The sequence below is a fragment of the Pieris brassicae genome, chromosome 5 (genome assembly GCF_905147105.1).
Source record: "Pieris brassicae chromosome 5, ilPieBrab1.1, whole genome shotgun sequence".
Lineage (NCBI taxonomy): Eukaryota > Metazoa > Arthropoda > Insecta > Lepidoptera > Pieridae > Pieris > Pieris brassicae.
Genome location: NC_059669.1, coordinates 6244755 through 6270868, shown reverse-complemented (window position 1 = coordinate 6270868; position 26114 = coordinate 6244755). Strand labels below are relative to the sequence as shown.

Here is a 26114-nt window from a genome sequence, read left to right as displayed (position 1 = left end):
TAGTACGATTCAGTGGCTACATTTAACAAGGTTTATTATTCCATTAAAAGTTGTCCGCCAGTCCAGATTTTGACGTATTATTGCGTTCTTAATCTCTACAGATAACATTTGCACACTTTGTAGATGAAACTGTCTTTCTCGCTGTCAATGTCAACGCAGCCAACTTATCTGTGATATAGCTGTGGAAGTAATGCTTTTAGCTAACAGCTATTCATCATTTTATATGTCAACCGTGAATGGAATATACCATGCGACACATGACACGTTTAAGTAGTTTTTGTAAGCGATCTGGAATATTCATGCGCGTATTTTGTAGGTTTATATAAATATATGTGGTAATATTATTTTAATCTATATACATAGGTCTATGCTATCGGCCCGATTTACCTGTGCTCTTGAGTTTAAAACCGTAGTATATTTTACAAAGCAAAAACGGATTCGACATATTATAGACATATGTTTCAACGGAATTTATTACAACTATTTATTCATAATTATAAAGCTGACGATTACACCTGCTTCAAATGTGGTTTAAGTCAAGTATCAGTCAAGTAAGTAAGTAACAATGGTTATTAATAAATTAAAGTCCCTTAAGAAGGATTTTAGACACGTTCCCTTTAGTATTACGTGGTACATATATATTATTACGTAAATTGATGTCTACCTAGATCTCTCAACAGTGCCTACATATTCACTATCGCGCACATTGTTCATACATCTCATTGTTCCGGCGATGTCGACCGAAAGCGTGTCACTGCTTAGTTTTATTGTGGACAAGTACTTAGTTTAAATTAAACACATTTTTATTTAACATTTACGTACTTTTTTATGGCCACGTTGTATATTAGTATATGACATGTGTCAAGTAAGACCCGACGATAAGTAGTTTATTTTATGATAAAAATACTTTTTAGAGTTTTTCTTTACAAGTATATGCGCAAAATGTCATATCTGGTAATAGTAGTTATTTTTTATAATTTACCTATAGGTATATGCAGAATATTAAAGCAACAATCATAAAGAAAATACAAAAGTAATAACGTTACTCTGCAGAAATCCAGCGTTTATGTAACAATATGGCCTTAGAATTTTTACGATAACTGCCTCTAAGTGCCAGCACACGCCGCGATTATAATATTATCTCCATAAAGCGCCTCTTACTTTAATAAACCCGTCTTGAATATTCCTGAAAATCTTTTATCAGCAGTATGTTGAACGTACATGTGTTATTAGAGGTTACTTTCTTATAATTCGTTAACTCTTTCGTCAATCTTATTTTCTGATACTTAATTTCATTTCATTATAGCATTGCTTAGAAATAAATGTTTATATCATAGAAGACGGTGAATCTAAGATAAGGCCGGCGTTTCCAAACATGCCGATGATAATATCATTTGTTTTGCGTTAAATGCACACGAATCATAGTGTGATAAGTAGCTATAAAATGATGCAATTGAATTAATAAGTTCGTTATTATTATTTCACAATTTTATATTATTATTATCTATATTCGTATTAAATAGATTTATATTCATATGAAATGGTTTACTTGCGCTAAAAATAAACGATATCTTCTCTTTGTTACAGGGGATTTGGAAAACAAGGCTTTCAGTGTCAAGGTGAGTTTTTAAACGTCTTCTTTCGGAAGTAATAAGAGTGAGATTCAGTAACGAAATTAGCGCGAACAGTCTCTCTCGTCTTCAAAATCGATCACATACTTTCATAATAATATTCAGAAATACTAAAAGTCTCATTTATAAATAAATATAAGCCCTTTTTCATAACTGAATTGGATTGACATATGTTTAAAGTCCGTATTGATTCATTCACTTTAGTCGATGTAATAAGAAGGTCACCTCACTATGGAGCTAAAACTGACAGATGTCAAACGTGATCTACTATATTGTTACTTTAGTCTATGCCAAGTTTACATTCACACTAAAAACAAATAACGTTGAATGATATAATAAACAAATACAAATAAAACTACAATAATTTAACTACACTAATTAATAAAATTATTAGTTCAAAATGTAAATACCGCACTACTATTTATTTTATTGTGTTTTTGTCAAGACCTAGACTTAGCTTGGCCGCAATTCGACTTAGCCTGAACTCTGAATACCTTAAATTGTAATATTATTGCATATATATAATATAGTTAAGAGTCTTGAATAAACAGATTATACTATAAACTAGTCGACCTGGCATAAGACTATTTTTTTCATTCCAGTATGCAGTTTCGTGGTCCACAAAAGATGCCACGAGTATGTTACGTTTACGTGTCCCGGCGCAGACAAAGGGGCCGATTCCGACGTAAGTAAACGTCTCTTAGCATTAGACAAAAATTACCGGTCTTTGAAATTGTTAATAACCAATACTGCTAATGTTTATAAAGAATCTGGTTTATTTGTAATTTTTATGCTTAAATCATATTCAACTTTTGGGAGTCATTCTAATATAACAGATTTGATTACATTATAATATTAATGCCTCATAGTACGGTATCTAGTATGCGATCTATGTGCTGGTTTATTGAGGTGAAACAATTTTTATTTGCAAAGTTACGTTACAGACCTGATTCCTAATTTGTATCTAATAAGATTTTCTTAATTATATTTGAGTAAAATTACATATAATTTAAATAGTAAATTTACAATACAATCGCATTCGTTAACTAAAATTAACAATACATATATATTATGCATGAGGTATTATGGTTATTTTCTTCGCGGTACAGGATTACTAGAATTTTGTTTATGCATAATTTACCCGAAACAATATAAAATCCTATTGAAGCATACTTTTGCATCTGTTTGCCATAATAAACCAGAGCGTGCTTTGAGCTATGAAGGTGATAAAATAACGGAATTGGTTATGCGCTTACGCACGATCTAAAAATAGTCCTTTCAGGTTTTTACTAACATTTGATAACGGATACTCAATAGTCAGTCAGAGTCAATAGGATACCAAAAAACAAACAGCTAAATAGCTATTACTCTGTAATTTAATTGTATATTTTATCGTGACTGAATTGAATAGGCATTTTAATGAAAAACAAAATTTCCTGTAAAAAGATCCATATAGATCGGTAAATATTTTTGGAAATGATTTATTTTCGAAATTGCCAAATTACCGTATGGAAAGTAGGGTAAGGTATGAATATGAAAATGCGGAAATTTGGCCGTAGGGATTGGAAAATCTTTTTGATAGAATAAAGGGTTTATATATTACATAATGAATCTGAGACCGTACAAAAAAAGGTTCACGTAGTTTTACCACTAAGTCGCTGTCAAAGATTTTAGGTTATTAGATAGACGGCCATCAAAATTAACTCTTAATATTTATTTCTTATTAAAGCATACTTATACAAATTTCAAGGATCGATTTGCATAAATAATACTGTATTTATTAAAATAATAATTGTAGGAATTTATTGCCTCAATCAATTTTATTGTAAGTACCAAAAAGTTCTGCAACTATATTATTCTAACTATACGAACATTTATTCCATACGAGATCCATAAATAATACTCGTAGCTCAAATATAATATTATTGTTGTATATAATTAATTCCGTAGCAGCTGTAAAAATATTAAGTTATTTAGAAAGGTCAAAGGAAAAGTCAAACAAAAAAAGTAGCTTTTTATTATTCATTTGCGAATTCGAAAGCAAAATGTTAAAACGTAGCCATTTACAAACTTTAGCTTTAAACAATTCGGTGTCGTTATACAAATTGAGCACTTACTTAATTTAGTAAAGATTTATCATATTAGTTTAGTTTATATTTAATTATAACATACATCTTAACTAAACTAATATGTTTTTTTTTATATTCTGCGGATGAAAGCCTTATGCAAACCGTTCATAAGGCTTTCGCCACTCTTCCTTAAATCAGCAAACTAAACATACACATATCAGAACTACGCTGCACTACTACTGCAGATTTTTATAAAATAATAATCTACCATTAAGCTAACTTAATGGACGTGTGCGCGATTTATGTATGTCATTTATATAGAATAAAAGTCTCTTTGTAGATAATTAATCAATTACTTAACTGTTACATCACATAAGTCTGTTTTACCTGTGAGTCAGTTCTGCTGAATAGTTAATAAGTAAATTAGGTCCTAAATTAGGTAGTAAATAAGGGTCCTAATTGTAACTTTGATTTAAGCTATATTTGGTGTAGTTTTATTTAGTGTCCTATATATAATACTTAGAGTAATGTACTGTCTTACTTTGGCATAGTGTGTCATTTTGTAATACTTATAAAAGACCAATTTTACGGCCTAAAGACAGGAACATTTCCACAGAAATCAGTTAATAATATTTTTTATCAAGTGTAGGCCTCTTTTATGGTCCATAAAAGGTTTTACATCAAAAACCCGATGTTGTACACCGAGTTTTATGGAGCGTCTTGTCACTTTTATGATTGGGATCAGAAAATTTATTAAAATAGCTTTTTAATATATTAAATGTATTTTATTTGTTTATGTGAGCACATTTTAAAGAAATAATTTTACTGATCACAACGCATTAATTGAATTTGAAATTATAAAAGTGTGTCGACGTTCGAGGTTTAAATTATGTCTTAAGATTCACAGGTTAGATAGAACCTATTATAACAATACATCGTAAAATAGACATTCGTGAATAAGTTTGTATTTATGCAACTATAGGACACTCGTACCAGACACAACTTCAAGGCTTACACCTACTCTTCGCCAACATTCTGCGATCACTGCGGTTCGCTACTGTACGGCCTGCTCCATCAGGGCCTCAAGTGTCAAGGTAGAACGGTCGACGAACGCTTGTAGCTTTCAGCTTGGTGGTGGTCTAATTTTCTCTAGCCTTACTGCTTGATGGCGTCATTTTCTCCAGTCATAAGGCTTTTTCTTAATTTTTTGCTATCTTTAGGCATATTAAACTATCCGGTTTTGGTATTCAACGAGGAATATGTGGTACTTTTGATTCCAAGATATAAATAATGATGTACCAAATCCTATAGTGCAATATGCCTCTAACTCTGCTTGGTGGCATTTCTGTAGTTTTTAATCTGCTTTTTCTATTTCTTCACTATTGTTTTAAAGGCTGCACCACACAAATGGAACAATTGGACATTTTTAGCTCCAACGTTTTGCGACCACTGTGGCTCGATACTCGGTCTTGCGCATCAGGGATATAAGTGTGGAGGTATATTTAGACCCTCCCGGGAATTAGTTTCCGAAGCATCTTTAAAGAATTGTCAAATTGATGTTTAGCTGTCTGTGATTATCTAAATTAGCTGAATTACAATACAATTGGTCGGAAAACCCTGGGCGACCCATTAAAGTTAGCTTAGAGGACTATGTATTTCCTCATGTCATATGTAAATGACCAATGATAATTAGTGAATAAAATCAAGAATACCTGATACTGACATGCTGAGCTGCTGTTATTATTTCTGTCACGCTTTAACCCTCTTAAATACAAATCAGTGATTTAATATATTAAAAAATTAGCACTTACCTTTCACTCATGATAAGTCACCCTTATTGTCAATGTTTGCGCTGTGCTAAAAAGAGACTTCATTGCTAGATAAAAGTTGTGTATTAAGGCTAATTTAGTTTCTATTAATTTAAGACTAAAATTTTAAGTTAAGAATCCTTATCGGATCAACCAGGGTTTTTGAAACATGTGAATTGTTACGAAATATTTATTAAATTTCCTTTGCACGAATTTGAAGAAATGAATAATGAACGATAACGCTAATCCGGTTTTATTTCGAAATTGGATCCCTCTGAAACATTGGGAGTCGTTACGTCGGATAAATTAAATTCAATTTATTTTGTTTCATATTTCTTGCTTCATTCAATTTTAATTTATTAGTATTTATCTTGCTCGTCAATTTCCTTTGTTTCGCTTTGTCTATCTATTTAATCACTTTATATAACTTGTCCGCACCTATAGACATTGTAAATGTGAACAGTTTAGAAACGTTACGAATATTCTAGAAAAAAAGACTTTCTATCCTAAGTTTATAACAACATTCGGAAGCACATTCTATTTGTTCCACTGTTTATTTATTATATGATTAATTAATTATTTATATATATATATATATATATATATATATATATATATATATATATGTAATATGCATGATCATGTCGTTAGCTTCATATGCAAAACCTAACACTACTCAAGCTATATATAACGCTTTATATAACTTAGCTGATTGATAATACAAGTTTTCAGGTTATAATTAAAAACTAATTTTTTTACCTAACTATAAAAAAGGAATTGTCCCAAAGTATCGCTTTAGATAAGCTTGATTAAGTGACTGCAACTTTCTTTAATAGATATTTATTTTCATTAGAGATTCTTTTTGTAGCACTTTTATATTATATTATTGTTAATATAAGTAAGATTTTATTATATTAATCCACATGTTACTTATATAATACCTTGATTATAATAAATCCATAGTTGATTAATCAAAATATTTATGTACTATGTTATATTTGAATATATTCAGCATGCGACATGAACGTACACAAACGTTGCGAGGAGTCGGTGCCCAACCTGTGTGGTTGCGATCACACCGAGCGACGCGGGCGCATACAACTCACCGTCTCCTGCGTTGGGAACAAGCTTACCGTCGTCGGTACGTACAATATAGTAACCTCGTCTCTTTGTTTCAATCGAATTGAACCTAGAACCTAAATGTTATAAAATATATATGTATTATTTGTTTGGATTTATATTAACGCAAATAATCAGCGGTTTGAAAAAGATATTCGCGTCAAGTACTGAGTTTTTCTTTGATTGAGTGTAGTGTGTGACTCCGGAGTACGCGGTAACAAGGGGGCCTTTTATGTATTACGTAAGCACTATAGGGGAGTGGGGGAGGGGTTTTCTTTGATTTTCTTATTTGGTGATTACGTCAACAGTAATTATTAACACATATTACCCACATATTGTATATGCTTGAAAAAAATGTATTTTTGAGGATTCCTACATAAAATTAAATGTAGTATTCTTTTTGAATGTTTTGCTTACTTTTGCCGATAAGAGGAGGGGGAGGAGGCATAAATCTGCTTACGTAATGTTTGAAAAAGCCCCAAGTGCGAAAAATAGTCTTGGTCATAAATTAAATTTCAGCTTTCTTTTGAAAAAGAAAAAATAATGTTTGCGATTTTCACAGTGAAGCAAGGCCGGAATCTGATACCGATGGATCCCAACGGTCTATCAGACCCCTACGTGAAGCTCAAACTGATTCCTGACTCTGACAATGTCAAGAAAAAAACCAAGACAATCCGCAGCTGCTTGAACCCGGAGTGGAATGAAACACTTACCTTCGATCTGAAACCTGAAGATAAGGATCGAAGACTTCTACTCGAGGCAAGATTATATATATTAGCTTCAAAGCTGAGAAATAAAGCAGTTACTAATTATATTTATTGTGTAGTACCGACATATAACATGAAACACTTTGTTCCTAAATGTTTTATTATATCGCAATTCAAACTCTTTCAGATATGGGATTGGGATCGTACCTCCCGTAACGACTTCATGGGCTCTCTTTCCTTCGGTATCTCTGAGTTGATGAAAGCTCCTGCTGATGGGTGGTTCAAGCTTCTTACACAAGAAGAAGGAGACTACTACAATGTTCCCGTACCCGAAGAGGGAGCTGACTTAGCCCAACTCAAGAACCAAATGAAAGCTACAAATGTCGGCCAACGTAGACCTCCGCCCCCACCTGATCGTGAGGTTCCTCATAATATGGCGGCCGCTGATGTCATCAGAGCGACAGATTTCAACTTTATCATGGTTCTTGGAAAAGGTTCCTTTGGAAAGGTGAACGACTTTCGCTATAGTCGACGCATTATGAATTGGGGCTTCGGGTCTTAAATAATACTTATCTGTCTGTCTCGCTCGCACTTACAGGTCTTATGGAGAGGTGTAGTGATGTGCGTAAGAATTGTAAAGGTGCATATCGATAACGAAATAGGTACGATCGATATGCTAAATTATGTAAAAAAAAATTTTCGCTATCTGAAAATAAAAGTTTTTATCGTAACACAAAATGTTTGTTTCGACGTAATCATAGAAAAACTGTATAGATAACAATGTGGCCCTAAAACGGGCCGTTTTTATCTTTTCTATAGATGTTTCTTAGTTCATCAAAAACTTCTAATTGATAACGGGTTGCATTACGTGCACATTCCTACTGTCAGTGACATTTATTGCCCGACGACTCTTGTTTAAAATGCGTCGACTATAACTAATTTTGTTAAGACTGTTTGTATTCATGAATTATTCATTGTTAGTCATTTATTTTTTTATACGAATAAAAATCGCTCAAAGGTAAAAATTAATAGTTTAGTTCTTGAGCAGAATTCGTTTTGGTTTTAATGACTTCTGTGTTAAGAACGAATAATAAATTTATCATGAAACCTCTTCCAGGTCATGTTAGCAGAACGGCGAGGTACCGACGAGTTGTACGCCATCAAGATCCTGAAGAAAGACATAATAATACAAGATGATGATGTAGAGTGTACAATGGTGGAGAAGAGAGTACTGGCGCTCAGCAGTAAGCCTCCTTTCCTCGTGCAACTTCACTCCTGCTTCCAGACTATGGTGAGAAAAAACTATAACATATGAAGAACGTGGTGTTTTTATCGGACACGTAATAATAAATGTTAATATTAAAATTTGGTTTATTTTAATTAAAAAATTTGGGGTACGTTTTGAAATGAGTGTGTTGTACGTGCCAAGCTTTTCTTTTATAATAAAATCTAGTTAGTATTAACATTTATTTATAAAGATAATTGGAGGTTATTTGGAATTATTTTATTAGCTCCTCAGCAATCCTATTACATTTTAACTGTACCTGTACTGTTTAGCTTGAACGTATAATTTTGGTGTTTAGTTATACAATAGCTAATCATACATTTTCAGGATCGTCTATACTTTGTGATGGAGTACGTGAACGGTGGGGATCTCATGTTCCAGATACAACAGTGCGGGAAGTTTAAGGAACCCGTTGCTGTGTAAGTCTTAATTTTCATCTGTCTTAACATCAAATCAATCAATCTTATACGCTGTTAGCAAATACAGAATGAAATAATTCCCACATGGAATACTGTTCTCACCTCTGGGCGGGGGCTCCCCAGTACCAGCTCCTTCCACTTGACCGTATCCAACGAAGAGTGGTTCGAATCGTCGATGACCAATCCCTATCCGAGCGGCTCGATCCTTTGGTGTTGCGTAGAGATGTGGGGTCACTCTGTGTCTTCTACCGCATTTACCATGAAGAGTGTTCAGAGGAGTTGTTCGGATTAATACCTGCAACTGAGTTTCACCACCGGACGTCGAGGCAGAATACAAAATTCCACCCGTATTACCTCGACGTCCAACGTTCCACGACTGGGTATATTCCAAGGCAATTTTTGCCGCGCACCACCGCTATGTGGAACCTGCTGCCCACTGAAGTATTTCCGAACCAATTCGACTTAGGGTCCTTCAAGAAAAAAGCGTACCAATTCTTAAAAGGCCGGCAACGCACTCGCGAGCCCTCTGGCATTGAAGGTGTCACTTAACATCAGGTGAGCCTCCTGCCCGTTTGCCCCCTATTATATAAAAAAAAATTGTATGTATATTTTTATTGTATTTATTATACACAATACTCGAAAATTGTAATCCCTTTCTTTCTGTCTTCTTTGGTAAAGTAAAATATATTAAGTGAATCGGGTATGCCATATACCGAAAAAGTGTGGTGGCGTAGAAGGATCTTCCCATTAAAAAAAATAAATGAACTTTCTTCTGATTAAGTATTTCTTTTGATAACGTTCTCGCTTAAGTAAAAGTCTTAATTATCTAGTATTATATATCTAGTTTATTTTTTTAGTAGATTTGTAACGGTGCAGCTTTTTTATCTCATTCGCGTACTGAACTATGTAAGGGTTTAGTAGATATTGTTAAATAACCAGACAACTTATTTCAGCTTCTACGCGGCGGAAATCGCAATTGGTCTCTTCTTCCTCCACTCCCGTGGGATAATATACCGGGATCTGAAACTTGACAATGTCCTGCTCGATCAGGACGGTCATATTAAAATCGCCGATTTCGGTATGTGCAAAGAGGGCATCACTGGTGACAAAACTACCAAGACCTTCTGTGGTACTCCGGATTATATAGCACCAGAGATCATTTTATACCAGCCGTATGGAAAGTCGGTGGATTGGTGGGCGTATGGTGTCCTGTTGTACGAGATGCTGGTGGGACAACCTCCATTCGATGGTGAGGATGAAGAGGAACTGTTCGCGGCTATCACTGATAATAGTGTGTCCTATCCGAAGACTTTGAGCAAGGTAAAATTGATGGAAGTTTTGTCGATATTTATAGCATATAGTAGTAGTAGTAATATGTACAACACATAACATCTAAGTAAAAATTATAACGAACATAATCGTTGAAAAAAGTAAATTAGTTATCATTAAAAGTTGTGGAACCTGTTTTATTATTAATATCATAAAGTAATAGCAGATGAGAACTGAAAAATTATTACTCTTAAATATCGATAGTTTATTTTGTTCTTTTTGATTTTATACTAAACATTAATAGAACGATAATTATAATTTAATATTCACCCAATGTCTGACAAGTAGTACTATTATCTAATATGTTTGAAGTATAAAACATCTGTTCGTCAAAGTGGAAACGAAGCTGCCCTACGTTTGATTGTCATAAAGCCAATGACAGAAACGCGACACGATCAGTCGTTCCGTTTGGTAAATCACAATCTAGACAAAGCTTGTGTGGAATGCGAACTAATATAATTCTTACTTGCTACGCGTCAGTTATTCACAAGTTATATACTCTTTATTTATTCATAATAAGTGTAGTCTGTCTGACTACGTATAATAACGTTCGAGTGCTGTAAACATGAAAAAAACAGTAATTCAGCGCTGCTCCGACCTCAAAAACCCTTAAATTCTGCACAGACTAGTTGTCTTCTTAAGAAAAACACTTTTTGAACGGATGGAAGCTATGTATTATTATTAAAAACTTATAATTAGTTACATAATTTTAAAAAAATTCCGACGTTTCGCGTGCTTTTCATCGTGCGTGGTCACGGTGACTGAAGACAAAAGGTGTTGACTCACGGTGTTTTCTATTTTCACGGATTGCTTGTCATTTTTGCAAAAACCCGTCATCTTTTAGTCGATATCAACTTCGGGGCAATAAATACAGATAACACAACTTTCTCTACAGCTGTGATACTTTTGATATTCAGCACCTTTTGTTTTCAGTCACCGTGACCACGCACGCTGAAAAGCACGCGAAACGTCGGAAAAAATTAAAATCATGTAAATAATTATAAGTTTTAAATAATAATACATAGCTTCAATCCGTTCAAAAAGTGTTTTTCTTAATGAGTTAAAGCTATGTTAACAAAAGACAATACTAGTTGTCTTCTTGTATATCGAGTCACTAACCAAATTCCTATAGTTCTTTACAACTTCAAAATAAAGAAATATTTACGCGATTTGCAGGAGGCAAAAGATGCATGCAAATCTTTCCTTACCAAGATCCCTCAGAAGCGTTTGGGTTGCGGAATGCGGGGCGAAGAAGATGTGCGCACTCACCCATTCTTCAGGCGAATCGACTGGGCCAGGATTGAGGCCAGGGATGTGCAGCCACCTTTCAAGCCTAAGATCGTAAGCTACCAGTTTTTTTTGGATTGTTCGATGAAATCTTTCATGGAAGATTTCTCATAAAGATTAACTGAAGTGTTTCCGAACTAATTAGACTTAGGGCGTACCAGTTTATAAAAGGTCCGGTACTTGCGAGCATTCTGCCAGTGTAAGTATTATGTCACTTAACATCAGGCGAGCCTTCTGTCTGTTGTAAACAAGTTGCTAAACTACTAGAAAATTTGGGCAGTGATTTCTCAGTCTGTTAAAGGTAAACTAACTCGGTTGTTTGATTACAGAAACATCGTAAGGACGTGTCTAACTTCGACAAGCAATTCACGGCCGAAAAGACGGAGCTGACGCCAACAGACAAGCTCTTTATGATGAACCTCGATCAGACTGAGTTTATGGGTTTCTCCTTCCTTAACCCAGAGTACGTGCAGCACGTCTGAACTGGTACGTATACATACTTATATTATGGTGTATAGTCATACAGATACCCCAATATCCATTATATTTATTTTCCATATATATGACTAAAAATATGCTGAAAACGATTCCAAAGATAGCATTTCCATATAATTAAATAGGAATGTTTGTCATCGAATACGTTTTTAACGTATGCTTTTTTAATACTTTTAGTTAAATATGTAAATTAAAACATTTGCCCTTATTCAAATAACCTCACTTAAAGCTATTCCCCTGTTTTAACTTAAATAATATTTTATATCATTTTCCGTCTAATCATGAATTTCACTAAATTTAAAATTTCTGCCTAAGTATTCGTATATACATTTTTAGTATTGCGCGAAACCACCAGTAACATTTTTCATAGACATAAGATGACATATGTGTGTCAAATGTATACATCCATATACTAAAAATGAATTTTAATTTCAGGTGAATGCCGCGCTTTGAAATTCTTTACGTGACTGACGTATTGGCCTTGAAATCACCAACTGTCGTTCTCTGTCACTCATGCGATCCATCGTATATCTGTCTCGCTCATTTACATTGGACGTCGATCTTCAATTTTCGAGTACTTCGATTGCTCATATATTTATTTTTAAACGAGTGGTATTAGTCAAGTATTACATACATGACTTGGTTTCACCGGCCTCAATGGTCTGAAGTCCCCGAAGACTTAGCCGGTGAATATTTAATTATGGCAATAATTTTGTTAATTAAAGCAATATAGCTCTCTAATTTACATTCTTTCTTTTCCCACGTGCCATTGAAATATTTATTATTCATTATTATAAAATATTTCATTATTCAATAGGATTTATATAGGGTGTTTTATCTTTAACATCTCGGGGCCACTTGTCTTACGGTTTCAGATAATTTCATGTCATATCCATATTTTTAAATCTCACATATCAGTGTGTCGGATAGTTTGTTTTTTGTTTTACTAACGGACTAGCGATATAGTTTTAATTTGCTTGCTGAAACGAATAACGGTCATTGTGGTTACAAAATAAATTAAATCCTGAACATAAAAATCAATTGAAAACCAAAATTTTGCATTTAACAATAATCACATTTTAAGTAAAGATACACTACCTCGGTTACTGTCGAAAAGTATTAAAATTTTACGTGCATTATCATAAAATCTTATTGAATGCTGGCGTTCTAATTAGCAAGATATATTTTATTTTTTATCTATGATGTCATCTATAAACTATAGACTATTTGCAATATTACCAAAAAATAAATACGAACAAAAAAATATTACAAATTGTATAATAATACCGATATAATAAACAGCTAAATATTATGAAGAAATGGATATATACTATATATAATTTTGATTTATGAAAAAAAATGCATGAAATAAAAAATGAACGGTATTTTTTCTGCAAAAAATAGTAAAAAAAATTATGTGTTTAAAATATCGCTAGATCCTATTTATATCTCTTAGGAGAATCTCGAGTTTATTTTTGTATTTTGGAGATTTATCGCAGCGCGACTGTTTAGATTTAAGTTCAAAGTTTACGTTTGTTATTTAATTGTACGTGTGTCCATTGCGCGATTATATTCTATTGACTAATTTGTTATAAGATTTTATTTGTAAATAATATGATCGCGTAGTGTTAAATAAATAGCCTTACTAACTTAAAATAATAATAAATAAATAAAAATAAAATAAAACTCTCGCTAGAATAAATGTGAATTTAAAATTGGGAAGCATTCGATTCTAAATTGAATTAATAAATGACTAAGATAGGTAAACAGATGTTCTAATACACAAAAGACGATCAAATTTATTGGATAGCTATTGAGTATTTGGACATATGCGTTAATACTTTTAAGTCTTCTAAAAGGATATGCGGTTTGCATATTTTACTAACAGATGATAATTTTAATTGTCATCATTGTTTGTCTTCATTAGTATTTTGAGTTTTTAATCAATTTTCAACGTTGATTTTTTAAACAACGGTTCTCTGTTAGTTAAATATTTACAATTTGGCCTTCTAGAAGATTTAGTACGTAGATTTAAGGAACCTAGAAAATATTCTTTAAAATGGCTTCGTGATTTGTATTAAGTTTTTCGTCGTAGATCTAAACTCTGCGATTCATTTTCTTACTAAATATATATATTATACAATTTTATCATACACTGAAACTCTAATTTTAGCTCCAATTTAACACCGATAAAAAAATAGCAAAAGCCAAATTATTCAGTAAATTCTTAAAAATAAATTACTATTTTATATACATTCATTTTTTTATAAAACTTAATTTTTTCTATTTATCACCGATATTAATTCGTCTCTTTCTGTCATTTTGTTTGCGCTGTGTTGAAAAGAGATAGTTCAGTAGTATAGTAATAACAACATGATTTGCTTTGTTTGTAATATAGTAATAAAAGAAAGTAAGAAAATGAGTCACAAGTAGACGCAAAGCGTTTCCCCAAACATCACTAAAAATATTTAAAAAAACGCACTTTAAATACCAGAGTGTCAATACAAATTACTTTAGAAAAGTTAAAAAAAATCGCACCTCAAGTCGTGTTTTCGATATTTAGACTCGCCTTCATTAAACATTTCTGCAAAATACTATTTCAATGGCAGAAAATACCTTACTTATTGCTCTGTGTTTTAAACCTCAGAAAATTGCGTCTAGAAGATAAGATCAAAGATTATTAAGAGAAGAGTTTACCTGATCATGAATGGCTTAAAAATTGATAGATATTTGAATCATTACAAGCTTGTACTGTTCTACTAATCTTGACCTTTTTCTAAATAATATAACTTTGCGTAGAGTATAATTAATATATCAACATATACAATATTAGTTCCTATCAAATACTCAGATACAAAACTTTAGATTGTCTTTGCTTAAAAATATAGATATCGAATATGTAATACTAAATATCCATGTTTTCCAAATAGTGAGCAGCTCTCTCGGCACTGAGGCCTTCGCACGAACTTTACAATTGTTTCGTCTTCGTCAATAAATAATGTCAGATTTCTACGATTTGATAGCGTCGATTTTTCAAATATAGTTTTATAGACTTATTCCTGATTCCGTTTATTTCCAAATGGTATTCTAGTGCTTATGTTCTTACTATTGTTCGTCCTACGGTTCGTATATAAATGAAAACTCTTGACAAATCATTATGATATAATATATTTATAGTGGATATTATCAAAGCCATTAAAAACTAGTATTGTGCTGCTGAGTATTGATTCTTCCCACAAAGCATTGTATTTTGAGATTATTCCTCTCTTAAGAAGTGAAATATTATATATAAGATCTCACTTGTATATAAGCACAAGGTTTTATCATCTTGCATTTTAGCTAAAATATCCAAAATACAATATACCAAGAGTATGTGTTATTTTCGTCAGATTCAATTATATTATTTTCCAACGTGAACTTTATTTAAAATTGGGTCATGTGTTCAATAAGAATATAAGTTATATATTTTTAATTATGTATTATCAATATTTAAAGATAAGTTACCATTCGATGCTTGTCAAATTTTCCAGTATTTTTTATAACCTTCATAGGGAAATAGGCCTAAATATCACCTTATTAAATTAAGCCCGTAGATGATACAGGATTTTAGGTATACATTTTATCTCGATTTATATATACATTTTAAATTTTAAGGCGTCGTATTTTATGTATCACGTCGCCTGTGCCAAAAGTGTAACGTTTTCCCAAAAATTAGTATTATCGTATCGCTAATGTTGCATTTTTAAATGTTCAGTGTTGCCAGTGTAAAATACAAAGAATAGAATAACGTAAATATTTTCAAAAAAGTGTATTTGAATTTGCCATCAATCACGCCTGGATCCAGAAAAATAGCAGTAAAAAGTGATTAACAGAACATTCACAATTTTTAAAACACTGGTAGCATTTAACAAATTATTATCACCTTTTTGATAATTATTACCATTGTTGCACCTTGGGTTAAATTTGTAAAACTTAGTAGGTGATTTCAAATTTTGTCGACTGTTACGTATTTTAAATTACATCAAAATGAACTATTACCACAGAAAATAAATCAAATATTTAATAGGTCAAATTTCCTTATTGAAGATAGCTAACAGTTCAGCAAATTTTGAAGCCACCTGGCACTAGATTAGTGTTCCTATCTAGGACTCTTTTGACCATGTTTCCGACAATATTATATATTTTTATGAAACTCTTGTGCCTGCCCACATCTTTCCATCTGTTACGCTTTGTTACTCTGTGATATCGTTCTTTGTAAACAAGAAAACGTTGTGCAAATCGTCAACGTTTTTTCAATTCAATTTTCAATCGTCAATTCAGTTTTTTTACGATTATTTTTACTCTGCAATAATTTATCGTACTTTTTTATTTTTATCTTAATAAACATGATTGGTATGAAAAAGTAATAATAAATTGTATGCTATTTTTTTCAAAAAGTTATTCTAATTTAAGATAATTATTTTTACTTCAAACTAACGGTTAAAACTTAGATTCTGAAAAAAGGAAACGGTTTAAACTATTATTTGTATTGTCTTGCAAAACTTTTTCTTGGTTGCATAGTTCCAATTGATTAACTTAGTACCGCTTGTAGCGTTTGTACACTTGGATTTGTGAATGCGCAGGATTTTCTATTTTCGACCAATAACGTCGTCTCGAGCTTACTATTGGTTACATTTCAAATGAGAATTCTGCGTATAAATATTTTATTCTAATAATTGATATTATTAGCGTAGTATTGGATTTGTAGTATTAAATTCGTCATTTTCATGAAATTGTCATTTTAATAACGGTTCGTTCGTCCGTACGCATACGAAAGTGAATTCAATCGCTTGTTGTATCTCAGGATCGATCATTGGATGTCTTCAGAAATGTTTGTGGAATCTTCTTGACTGTGACTGTGAATTGTACTCAATAATTTAAATTAAATTTCTAATCCATTAGATATGTGTCTTTTATTTCCAAAATTATTTTAGGTATATCTTAAAATAATTCACAAAATGTTGCCAGTACAATTTCTTGCTCATAATTTTATATTCTCTCCTTTCATAACTTGGCTGAGCATTTGATTACACAGGGCAGCGTAAGGATTTAATTCCACCACCTGAAAAAGTACATTTTTAAAATTTTGTCAAATTCTAGTTTTTATTATTTTTATTAATGATAATCCTCTGGCCCTTTATGGGTTTACCCAAAAGCCTTGGCCTCGGATAGCATATATCTGATGCCGATTTTATTCAAGTTCAATTAAGGTTCGTGAAGTAGCCCACATAGAATAATCTGTTGGGACACGGCCTCTGTTCAACGCACGACCTGATTGGGTGCCGTACGCTTAAATCATTTGGCAATAGTATAATAATACAAAAAAAAGTTTTAATGTATAGATACCGGCAAACATCTTGAACATCAAACAAGTGAGTGGGGGAAAGTTTGCGATCAGTTTTTCAATCTGCAGTCACCGACCGACCGATGTATCACGCGATCGAAGTGATACCTAAAAATCGCTTCTGCGCAGGCAAGGACATTTGTTCAAGATGTTTGCCGGTATCTATAAGGTACTGATTGTTGAACGTGTCGAAACATTTTTCCCAAGAAGTAAATCTTTTATAAATTCAATCAGCAGTTTATTTTAGTTATATTATTATGGACAAAATATACCTGTTTCCTTGCAAAGCTACTTCCCAGCTTAGCAGCTTCAGTGAACGCAGCGCGTGCTTCATCGTCAGATCCATTCTTTCGCAACATCAGGCCGCTCTGACACAAAGCTAGCGCACGCGAACGAGTACGCTTGCCTTCAGTTAACTTAAGGGCTTGATTTATGTCTGCTGCTGCTTCTAAAATAGGAAACATTCATCAATTTTCATACTGAATTAATAGTGTTTATGAGAAAATAGATTAGTAATGCATTCCTACGAAAACTGATCTTGTTCTTCTATTATAAAATTTTCCAAAAACCACAATGGGGAAAAGCTAATTTAGGAATAAGTAAGTATAGCTTTTAGGACCAAGGTTCACTGAACTTTTGTTTTTTATCTTAGATAGGTAGAGCATTTTTTTTACTATTACACTAAGCAGAATATCTATTGTTCAAAAACATGAAATTGGCGATAATTTATTCTAATTATCCTATTACAGTTAACAATTCTTTATAAATTTTATATCCTAATAAAGTAAGAGACTCGCCAAAATCCAAAGGTAAAAAAGGCTTCATCGAAAGATGCCTGTCTGGGTCGTGTGCTATTTGGCTTCCAATTAGGTTAAGAATATAGGATATATATATTCTAAGTTATGTAAGAAATAGAGTAAACGAATGCTTATTTATTATTGAAGAAGTTTTATAGGAGGCTCTTAATCTGTAACTGTTTTATACTTGCGCACTTTTGGAATAAAAGGCACTTCATACATTATATAATATTATCTAAGTGATCTTGCACTTCGCAACTTAGAGGTAAGGTAGGAAAGAAGGTATTCCGTGCATGGCGATTAAACTTGAAAATATATATGAAATAACTGATGCGCCAGTAGTAGACAAACACTTGACGTACACAAAAGCCCGCGCAAAATGGCGGTGTCTGAATTGCCCAAATTTTATTTTATTCCATAAGATGTGCAAATAAAATATAAAACATTGAAATAATTTGAATATTTACAAAACTGTGTACATTTTTTTCAACGTTATAATGATGTAAGTAATCAAGGATACAAAAATGAATATTGCCTATTAATATTAATATTTGTTTATGATATAACTATGTCAGAGAGAATCGAATACTTTATCTATATATATTATAAGTAAAAATAAATCCATTAAAATAATTTAATTTAACTGATATCCTTTTCAATGTAGATATCTGTGTTATGGCTTATATGAGTTATTAATTACAATCCAGTAAAATAAGTTTATATTCCTTCTAGGTGAAAATGTCTTCCATGTTTTTTTAAGACAGACAATGAAATATTACCCTCATCTTTCTGCATAAGCCGCAAAAGTTGTGCTCTGTCATTATACCCCGAAGCTCTGTTTGGTGCAGCTTTAATTCCTCGGCTAAGAAGCTCCAAAGCTTCGTCCAGTTTCCCTGATTCCGCTAATTTCACCCCTTGTATGCAAAGAGTCTTCGATTCTTCGTTGGCTGGTGCATTATCTATGTTATTTGATAAACTTTGCGTAAATATCTTTAAAGATTAAATAGAGATTTTTATGTATGTATACAGAGTGGCCAAAAAGTCGTGGATCAAACGCAAATAGGGGATAGGTCATCAACTGCAAAAATAAATTCTACAGGAGGTCCTTAAACTCGACCCCTGCAGAATTATCATTTATTTTGCGTTTTCATAAGAAAATTGACGTTTATTTACTAATTCTTATTAAGATTCGAAAAAATCGACAAAGTGGATAGTACAAAAACCTGTATCTTTTTTATACTATCCAATAGATTGGTACTGATGAGACCTTGCGTTAGACGTACTATTTATGGTTGTTTATTGGGTGTATTGATGATAATATTAAGTTTTACGAAATGAAAATTTCTCAATTCATAACTTCTTGTTTACTTCGGACCACACTGTTAAAAAACATACTTTACCGAAAAGTGACAACAACCATAAAGACCATGTCTAACGCAAGGACTCATCAGTACCAATCTAGTGGATATTATTAAAATGATACAGGTGTAGATTTTTTCGAATCTTAATAAGAATTAGTAAAAAAAGAAAATTTTCTTTTAAAAACGCAAAATAAATGATAACTCTGCAGGGGACTTTAAGGCCCTCTCGTAAAACAATTTTTTGCAGCTGATAACCCCATCTAGATCAAGAGAGAGAGAGAGATCAAACCCCTAGTTGCGTTTGATCCTCGACGTTTTGGCCATCCTGTATAGCAAGCTAGTTTTTTACTATTAATATTCGGTTAAAATATTAATAGTGAAAAACTATATATATAAATATATATAAGATACGTGAGGAATTTACATCTAACTTACACACCATTTACTTTTCCGAAAAAGTAAGGCCAGATATTAAGTTTAAATTTTGGTGTTACGTAACCTACATTCCACCCCATAATGGATGACGTTGTGGTGTTTTAAAGTTTCTGAAACTCTAAAATACATAAACATTACTAAATAACTACAAAATATATTATGTTTCTTGTAACAATTTCTTGGTGAATTTAATTTTTTCTGTAGTTAGGTTAAGTACCTATGTATTTATCTCAATTAAATTCAGAAACCATATAACATTGAGGACCATCCGTTCATTGAGATTCGAGAAAAACAAACTTTAAAAACGCCGGTCTTACCAACCTTCTTCATCTTCCGCAAATTTATCACCGTCATCAGCTACATCACCAATTGTTGCTGTAGGATCAAAAATACTTCTCAAAACAGCGCGATCTCTCTCACTTAAATTCTCGTGCGCCATTGCAAAGGACTATACTCGTGAACAGTTTGTTTTCAACTAAATTGAGAACGGGTTCATTTACATAAACTAGTTATTAATTTAATTCTTGCTTCACCGACTAGAATTGTCAACATTACCTATACATACTGGTTATTGACCGTGAAAGTTCTTTTCCAAGGCCCAATATCAAAATTTATCATGATCGGATGAGTGCAACAAACACACATTCGTGAGTACCTAGTGTATTATGTTACACAACATAATATAATGCAACGGATGCCAAGTAAATTATCTGATAATGCTAATTTGACTAAAAACATTGAGTTAGGTTAAAATATTTTAACACTTCAACAATTTCCCTAGTGGAAGGTGTTAGCAGAAATTAGTCGGGATGTATTACTTTTAATATTGTTTTGTAAGCGGCAGTTAATGACTTGCTATTAAAATATCTTCTATGAACAGACAAGACCAGTTACATGTTTATTAGATTTAACGATTTAATATTACTCAATATGCTGTAATAAGCGATTATGAGAGAATTGGCATTGATACTTATATTTTGAGAGGTAGTCGAGGCGAAATAAATATAGATTTTTTAACAATTCTTATATTTCATTTAGGTATAAATCGATAAAACTAATCTTAAAATGAAGAGTACAATGAGCTTACAACTTAAAATTTGGACAGATACAATAATTATCCTATAGTAAAATAGGATATAAATCCGTTATCGTAATTTGTTAAAATGCTAACTTCATAATAAAAGAAGTACTACAGTTTACTTTCAGTGAAAGTATTTCAATGAAATAAACTTTGACAGCAATTAATTTTTGATAGATCTCGACTTTGCGAGCACCGGGCGCAGAGCACTTTATTACTCGTATTATAACGTGTTTCAAGCATCAATTACTCATGGGGTCGGACATATTTCTGAGACCATTATATATATATATATGAATATACCTGAACGTCATTAGCTCTGTACTTCCAAACCGTTATTTCCTAAATAAAAGGTTTGCGTTAAATAAATTGAATAAACCAAATAAACTGCGGTGGTGAGCCTAGGTTACAGTAAAAAATGTTGAAGTGAATTAAAAAGTGAACTTACTTTTTAGGATAAATCTTTTTTACTTGAATGTTTTAGGATATGTGGAATCCATTATTTCTCACGACAGTTGACGTTTTTAAACTTTAAGTGGTTACATAATACGGACCTTGCTTTTAATATCAAAACCGATTAATACTTGGCACTGAACTAAATAGATATTTACAAATAAAAATGGCTTAAACACTCGTCCCTCATTCATTATCGTAATTTGTGCCTAGAATATGTATTGAACGTCTTCAGTCATGCCTCATTAAGTTGCAAGTTAACATCGATACATACTTAGGACCAATAAGATATTTATGAATAGGATCGTAGAATTTATAAACAAAATCATAGATAATAAATAATGTACGACTATCTTGAATTAAAAAATAGTCGCAACAAGTTTTAAGCCATATTAAAATTTAAAATCAATCATAATTATAAACTCAATGCAATGCGATAGTGTGCGTTTATTTCAAATTTTTGACAACCTGTGAGATGACAAATGACTTAAAATGATTTAGATTTTTTTTAAATAATTACATACAAGCCACTTGTATTTACTTGTTTAATAATGTATAGGTATAGAAAATCAGTATGTCAATTATGACAGCTGTCACAGGATCTCATTTCATGCGGGCCAAATATTGTAAAAAGAGTTTCTTGTTGCATTTGACACTGAAAAAAGCTTTGACGATAATGAAATAAGCAGTTGCGATTAATGACGCTTTATAACTTTACAATAATTATAGACCTGACTCATAAAGCTAACATATTGTTGATCATTATTAAATTTATAATATAATGATTCTTTGCTTGCACACTAATCTGTGTGCTATGCGCGTAAAGACACAATTTTTTTAATGTGGGTAGTGTGTACGCGAGAAGCCAAAGCTTTACCCTTTAGTGAACCTGTTTTAAATCGACAAACGGCTAAGAAATTGAAAAAAACTTCAGGTCTTTTTTCATCAAACCATATGAGTTAGTGGTATTATAATTGTTTGTTAAATATTGTCTGTTGAATTGAACAAAGGGGATATTGTGTCGTCGTGTCTAGCTCGAACTTTTGATCGCTTCATGAAACAGCTATAAGTATTTACATTTTATTAATACAACTTTAAAAAATTATATTACAATATATTTTATTGGGCCATATTAAAATTTGTACCATACATGAGTAACTTAGATGTTGTAATTTTCAGTTGCCAATTACAAATGTTAATTAAATTTTAACTATACTTCGTTTCAAGTGTATGCAGACACTGAATTTATTTTCTGACCAATTAAAAGGCCAAGATATTGTCAACTTCATCATTAAGTAACCAAATATATTGTTTTGCCCAAACATGTAGAAGTTAGTTAATCAATATGAACATACCTTATTCTTGATTTCTTACTATTTTCCTTGACATAGCGAATATGTCTCTTATTAAAAAGACCTTAACATACTGACTAGATGTTCTATTATCTAAGCCAATTGTGATAGAGTTGGCCCATATATCTAAATGGATAAAAGAACCTATTGCCAAAATTGCAGTATGTAATGTCTCTAATACAAATTTTGTAAATAAATGAAGCCTTCTTGCAATGTTTATGAACCACAAAGTACAAAGATATAATACTCTCATCAATATATAAAAGTTTACCGTTCCATCAATATTCATATATTCAAAAACGGATACCCATCCAAATAACACATCATAGACATTTCCTCTATCTTTACATTGTCACATTCGAGAGAAAGAGTCAGCTATATATTCAATAACATGTCAGTTTTAACATGTTACGACTAGAAGCTTCACCTATTTACTGATTCATATGTATAAAAATAGTTTTTTTTAATTAAAATTATGCACAAACTTAAAAATTATTTTACTAGCATCACAGCAACTATTTTTTTTCTAAGCACAGTAGGCTAAATATTTTAATGTTGAAATATGGAACCCAAAATGTATGGTTCCTTAATACTGTTCAAATGTACTAGAATAAAATAATTGCTGTTCAAAATTGTAATTACTTAACTAGAAAATCTTAACTAAATATGATACAAAATGTCATTCCGATCTCCATTAGTAAAAATATTAGTCTAATAGGTAAAACTTTCAACCTCATTTGTTTAAGGAAAAAACTTAAAAACATAATAAAAAATGTTAAAACCCAAAATAAAAGTTCCAAATATATGCAGCAGACTTATAGGTTTAACACACATAAAGAAATTCGATATCTAAAATTCAAATGAATATATAGGTACAATACTTAAATCTCCTACCTATATAATTTTTTTATATGGATTTTCTATTTCAAATAGAATAATAACTGACTTTAGAATATTTATGTATTCATACACATCACAAGGTATGGTATTTCCTAATTAACTTTAAACCATTATACAAAAAGTATCAAATCTAACAAATGAGGTTTTAATATAAATAACATTAGCAGGCACATGTCATTCAGACGTACAATTGTAAAAAAATCAATAACTATTAGTTATTGTAACGTTACAATGTAATTGTTCCCAGATAATGTACTTACACAATAAATATTTTACAACTTCTACAAGACTTTTTTCTTCAAGCAAGCAAGGCAAATTTTTCTTCAAGCTCTTAACAATGTTTATTAAATTTACATAGCTTTATTAAATTATTTAACATACAGTCATCATCGAAGAGAGACACTTTAAGAGAAGGTGTCACACTAATGGAACTTGAGTTTAACTATTACTTAATCAAGGTCAATAGCAATACTCTGTAACTTTTTTGACAGATACATGCATTTTCAAAACACTAAGGAAAAAAGAAAAAAATATATTTATATATTTAAGTGAATGAGACCTGTCCAAAAGCACTGCACGAAGTCATACAGATTAAAATTATTCCTTACATATGAGAAACTATTCAATTTAATATTTATTTATATTTGTTTTGAATAAGGCATGTGAGGGAAGATTCAGAGTAGATTTAGCATGAACTGCGACTCCCTTGTGTCAAAATATAATGATTTTGACTTGTGGTAGTCATAGGCATCATATAAGACACATAAATTATAAATATGGATTTAAATATAAAAGCATTTGTAGAAATTGTAAAATATTGGGCACAACATTTCAGTCACTATATAAAAATTACAGTAATAAATATATGCTACCTTCGTACAAAGCCTTTGGTTCCATCAGGACCCCTAGGTGTACGTATCACCAAGACACCAGGCGGTGGAGGAGATGGAAATATACCCGAAGCACCCGGTATTCTTGCTAGCACCTTTCTTTCCTTCACTTTGGTTTCATTTTGACAGTTCTTTGCTTTACTTTCATTTAAGTTGTTTGCTTGTAATTTGTCTTGTAGGCGGGATAGGCTGGAATTATTATGTGCTTTATGAAATATCATGATGAACTTTGAAGTTTATAAGGATTTATTTACTTTAAAAACTGTGTTAGTTTTCTTAAGCATAGGTCTAGGTAGCTTAGGGAAATAAAATTATGTTTGTACAGCAATTAGCACGCATAGATAATAAGATGCATACTTATCGTCAATGACGTCTTCAGGGCTTCTGGCTTCCCCTAGTATTCTTAGCCTAGCCTCTTCATACTCCTTTTGTCTTTGTTCCAAGGTTTTTACAGGTCTGGCGCGATTTTCTCCATTTAGCTGACCATTGCCAGTTGACGAAGGCCTCTTTAATATACGTATCGCTGGTTCTGGCATTATGCACTGAGACCCAATACACGCGCTATCCTCAACTATTACGTTCGTAACCTTGCAAGATTTAAATGTTGTTGCTGAAGGGAGGCTGGACATAAGTTTTATCTTCTGGTCTAACTAAAACAAAGTGTTCATCATATTATAGAGATAGACTTTGGTAGATAAATTATAAGTGTAAAATATCAACTTTCACTATGAACTTACGCCAATTTCGTCCATATCCTCCCAACTTTCACAGACGTCAACTTCATCTTGCGCCGCCATGTTGACTCGATTGGAGTTAATAAAAAAAGTTGCTATCATTATTTATGTCAAATTGAAAAAACCGGTATGCATAGCAAATAGGGAAATTAAAAATTGTTGCGAGCAATACTAGAGAACATGTCTTAAATGATGTTGATACTGTTTAATTTTTATTTATGTCTTAAGTATTAATGAACATGAAGTACACAACGATCCGAAGTTAACAATAAGTTATGATTTGAGATTTTTTTTCTTCGTAAAACTTTATTATCTTCAATACACCTAACAAACAACCATAAATAGCATGTCTAACGCAAGGACTAATCAGTACCAATCTAGTGGATATTATGAAATAGATGATATGAGATGTAGATTTTTTTCGAATTATTATAAAAAATTGTAGAAACAGTCAATTTCTTTTAAAAACTCAAAATAGATAATAAATCTGTAGAGGTTGAGCGTAGGGACCTCCCAAGTGCCAAAGAATTCAATACGGTTTTCGGAAGTCAAAATCTACAATAGTAAATTTAACTATATTGA

The 26114-nt window shown here is 31.9% G+C and overlaps 3 protein-coding genes across 8 annotated transcripts in view; 1 reads left to right on the top strand and 2 right to left on the bottom strand.

The window, feature by feature from the left end:
* The window catches only part of LOC123710462 (protein kinase C, brain isozyme), a 114520-nt gene extending 97429 nt beyond the window's left edge, over positions 1–17091 (top strand). Inside the window, exons 1-13 of one of the 6 annotated variants that reach the window (XM_045662364.1) lie at positions 534–551; positions 1588–1619; positions 2234–2316; positions 4683–4794; positions 6521–6649; positions 7190–7386; positions 7522–7842; positions 8452–8625; positions 8947–9038; positions 9992–10358; positions 11544–11708; positions 11984–12140; positions 12585–17091. In XM_045662364.1, the coding sequence (XP_045518320.1) occupies positions 6529–6649; positions 7190–7386; positions 7522–7842; positions 8452–8625; positions 8947–9038; positions 9992–10358; positions 11544–11708; positions 11984–12136 (1590 nt within the window). In that variant the 5' untranslated portion in view covers positions 534–551; positions 1588–1619; positions 2234–2316; positions 4683–4794; positions 6521–6528 and the 3' untranslated portion in view covers positions 12137–12140; positions 12585–17091. Of the gene's footprint in view, positions 1–533; positions 552–1587; positions 1620–2233; positions 2317–4682; positions 4795–6520; positions 6650–7189; positions 7387–7521; positions 7843–8451; positions 8626–8946; positions 9039–9991; positions 10359–11543; positions 11709–11983; positions 12141–12584 lie in introns of those variants that run through there. The other 5 variants (XM_045662360.1, XM_045662362.1, XM_045662363.1 and 2 more) reach the window with 5 other exon arrangements.
* LOC123710464 (tetratricopeptide repeat protein 36) lies at positions 17087–20587 on the bottom strand. Its single transcript, XM_045662369.1, has 4 exons — positions 20447–20587; positions 19109–19288; positions 17805–17980; positions 17087–17250 (listed from the first exon to the last, which is right to left on the bottom strand). The coding sequence occupies exons 1-4, from the start codon at positions 20562–20564 to the stop codon at positions 17170–17172; spliced, it is 555 nt and encodes a 184-aa protein (XP_045518325.1). The 5' UTR covers positions 20565–20587; the 3' UTR covers positions 17087–17169.
* A 2171-nt stretch (positions 20588–22758) lies between these two features.
* On the bottom strand, positions 22759–25621 carry LOC123710011 (SUZ domain-containing protein 1). Its single transcript, XM_045661663.1, has 3 exons — positions 25536–25621; positions 25156–25448; positions 22759–24987 (listed from the first exon to the last, which is right to left on the bottom strand). Exons 1-3 carry the CDS (start codon positions 25593–25595, stop codon positions 24777–24779), a joined length of 564 nt encoding a protein of 187 aa, XP_045517619.1. The 5' UTR covers positions 25596–25621; the 3' UTR covers positions 22759–24776.
* Positions 25622–26114: the final 493 nt, after the last annotated feature.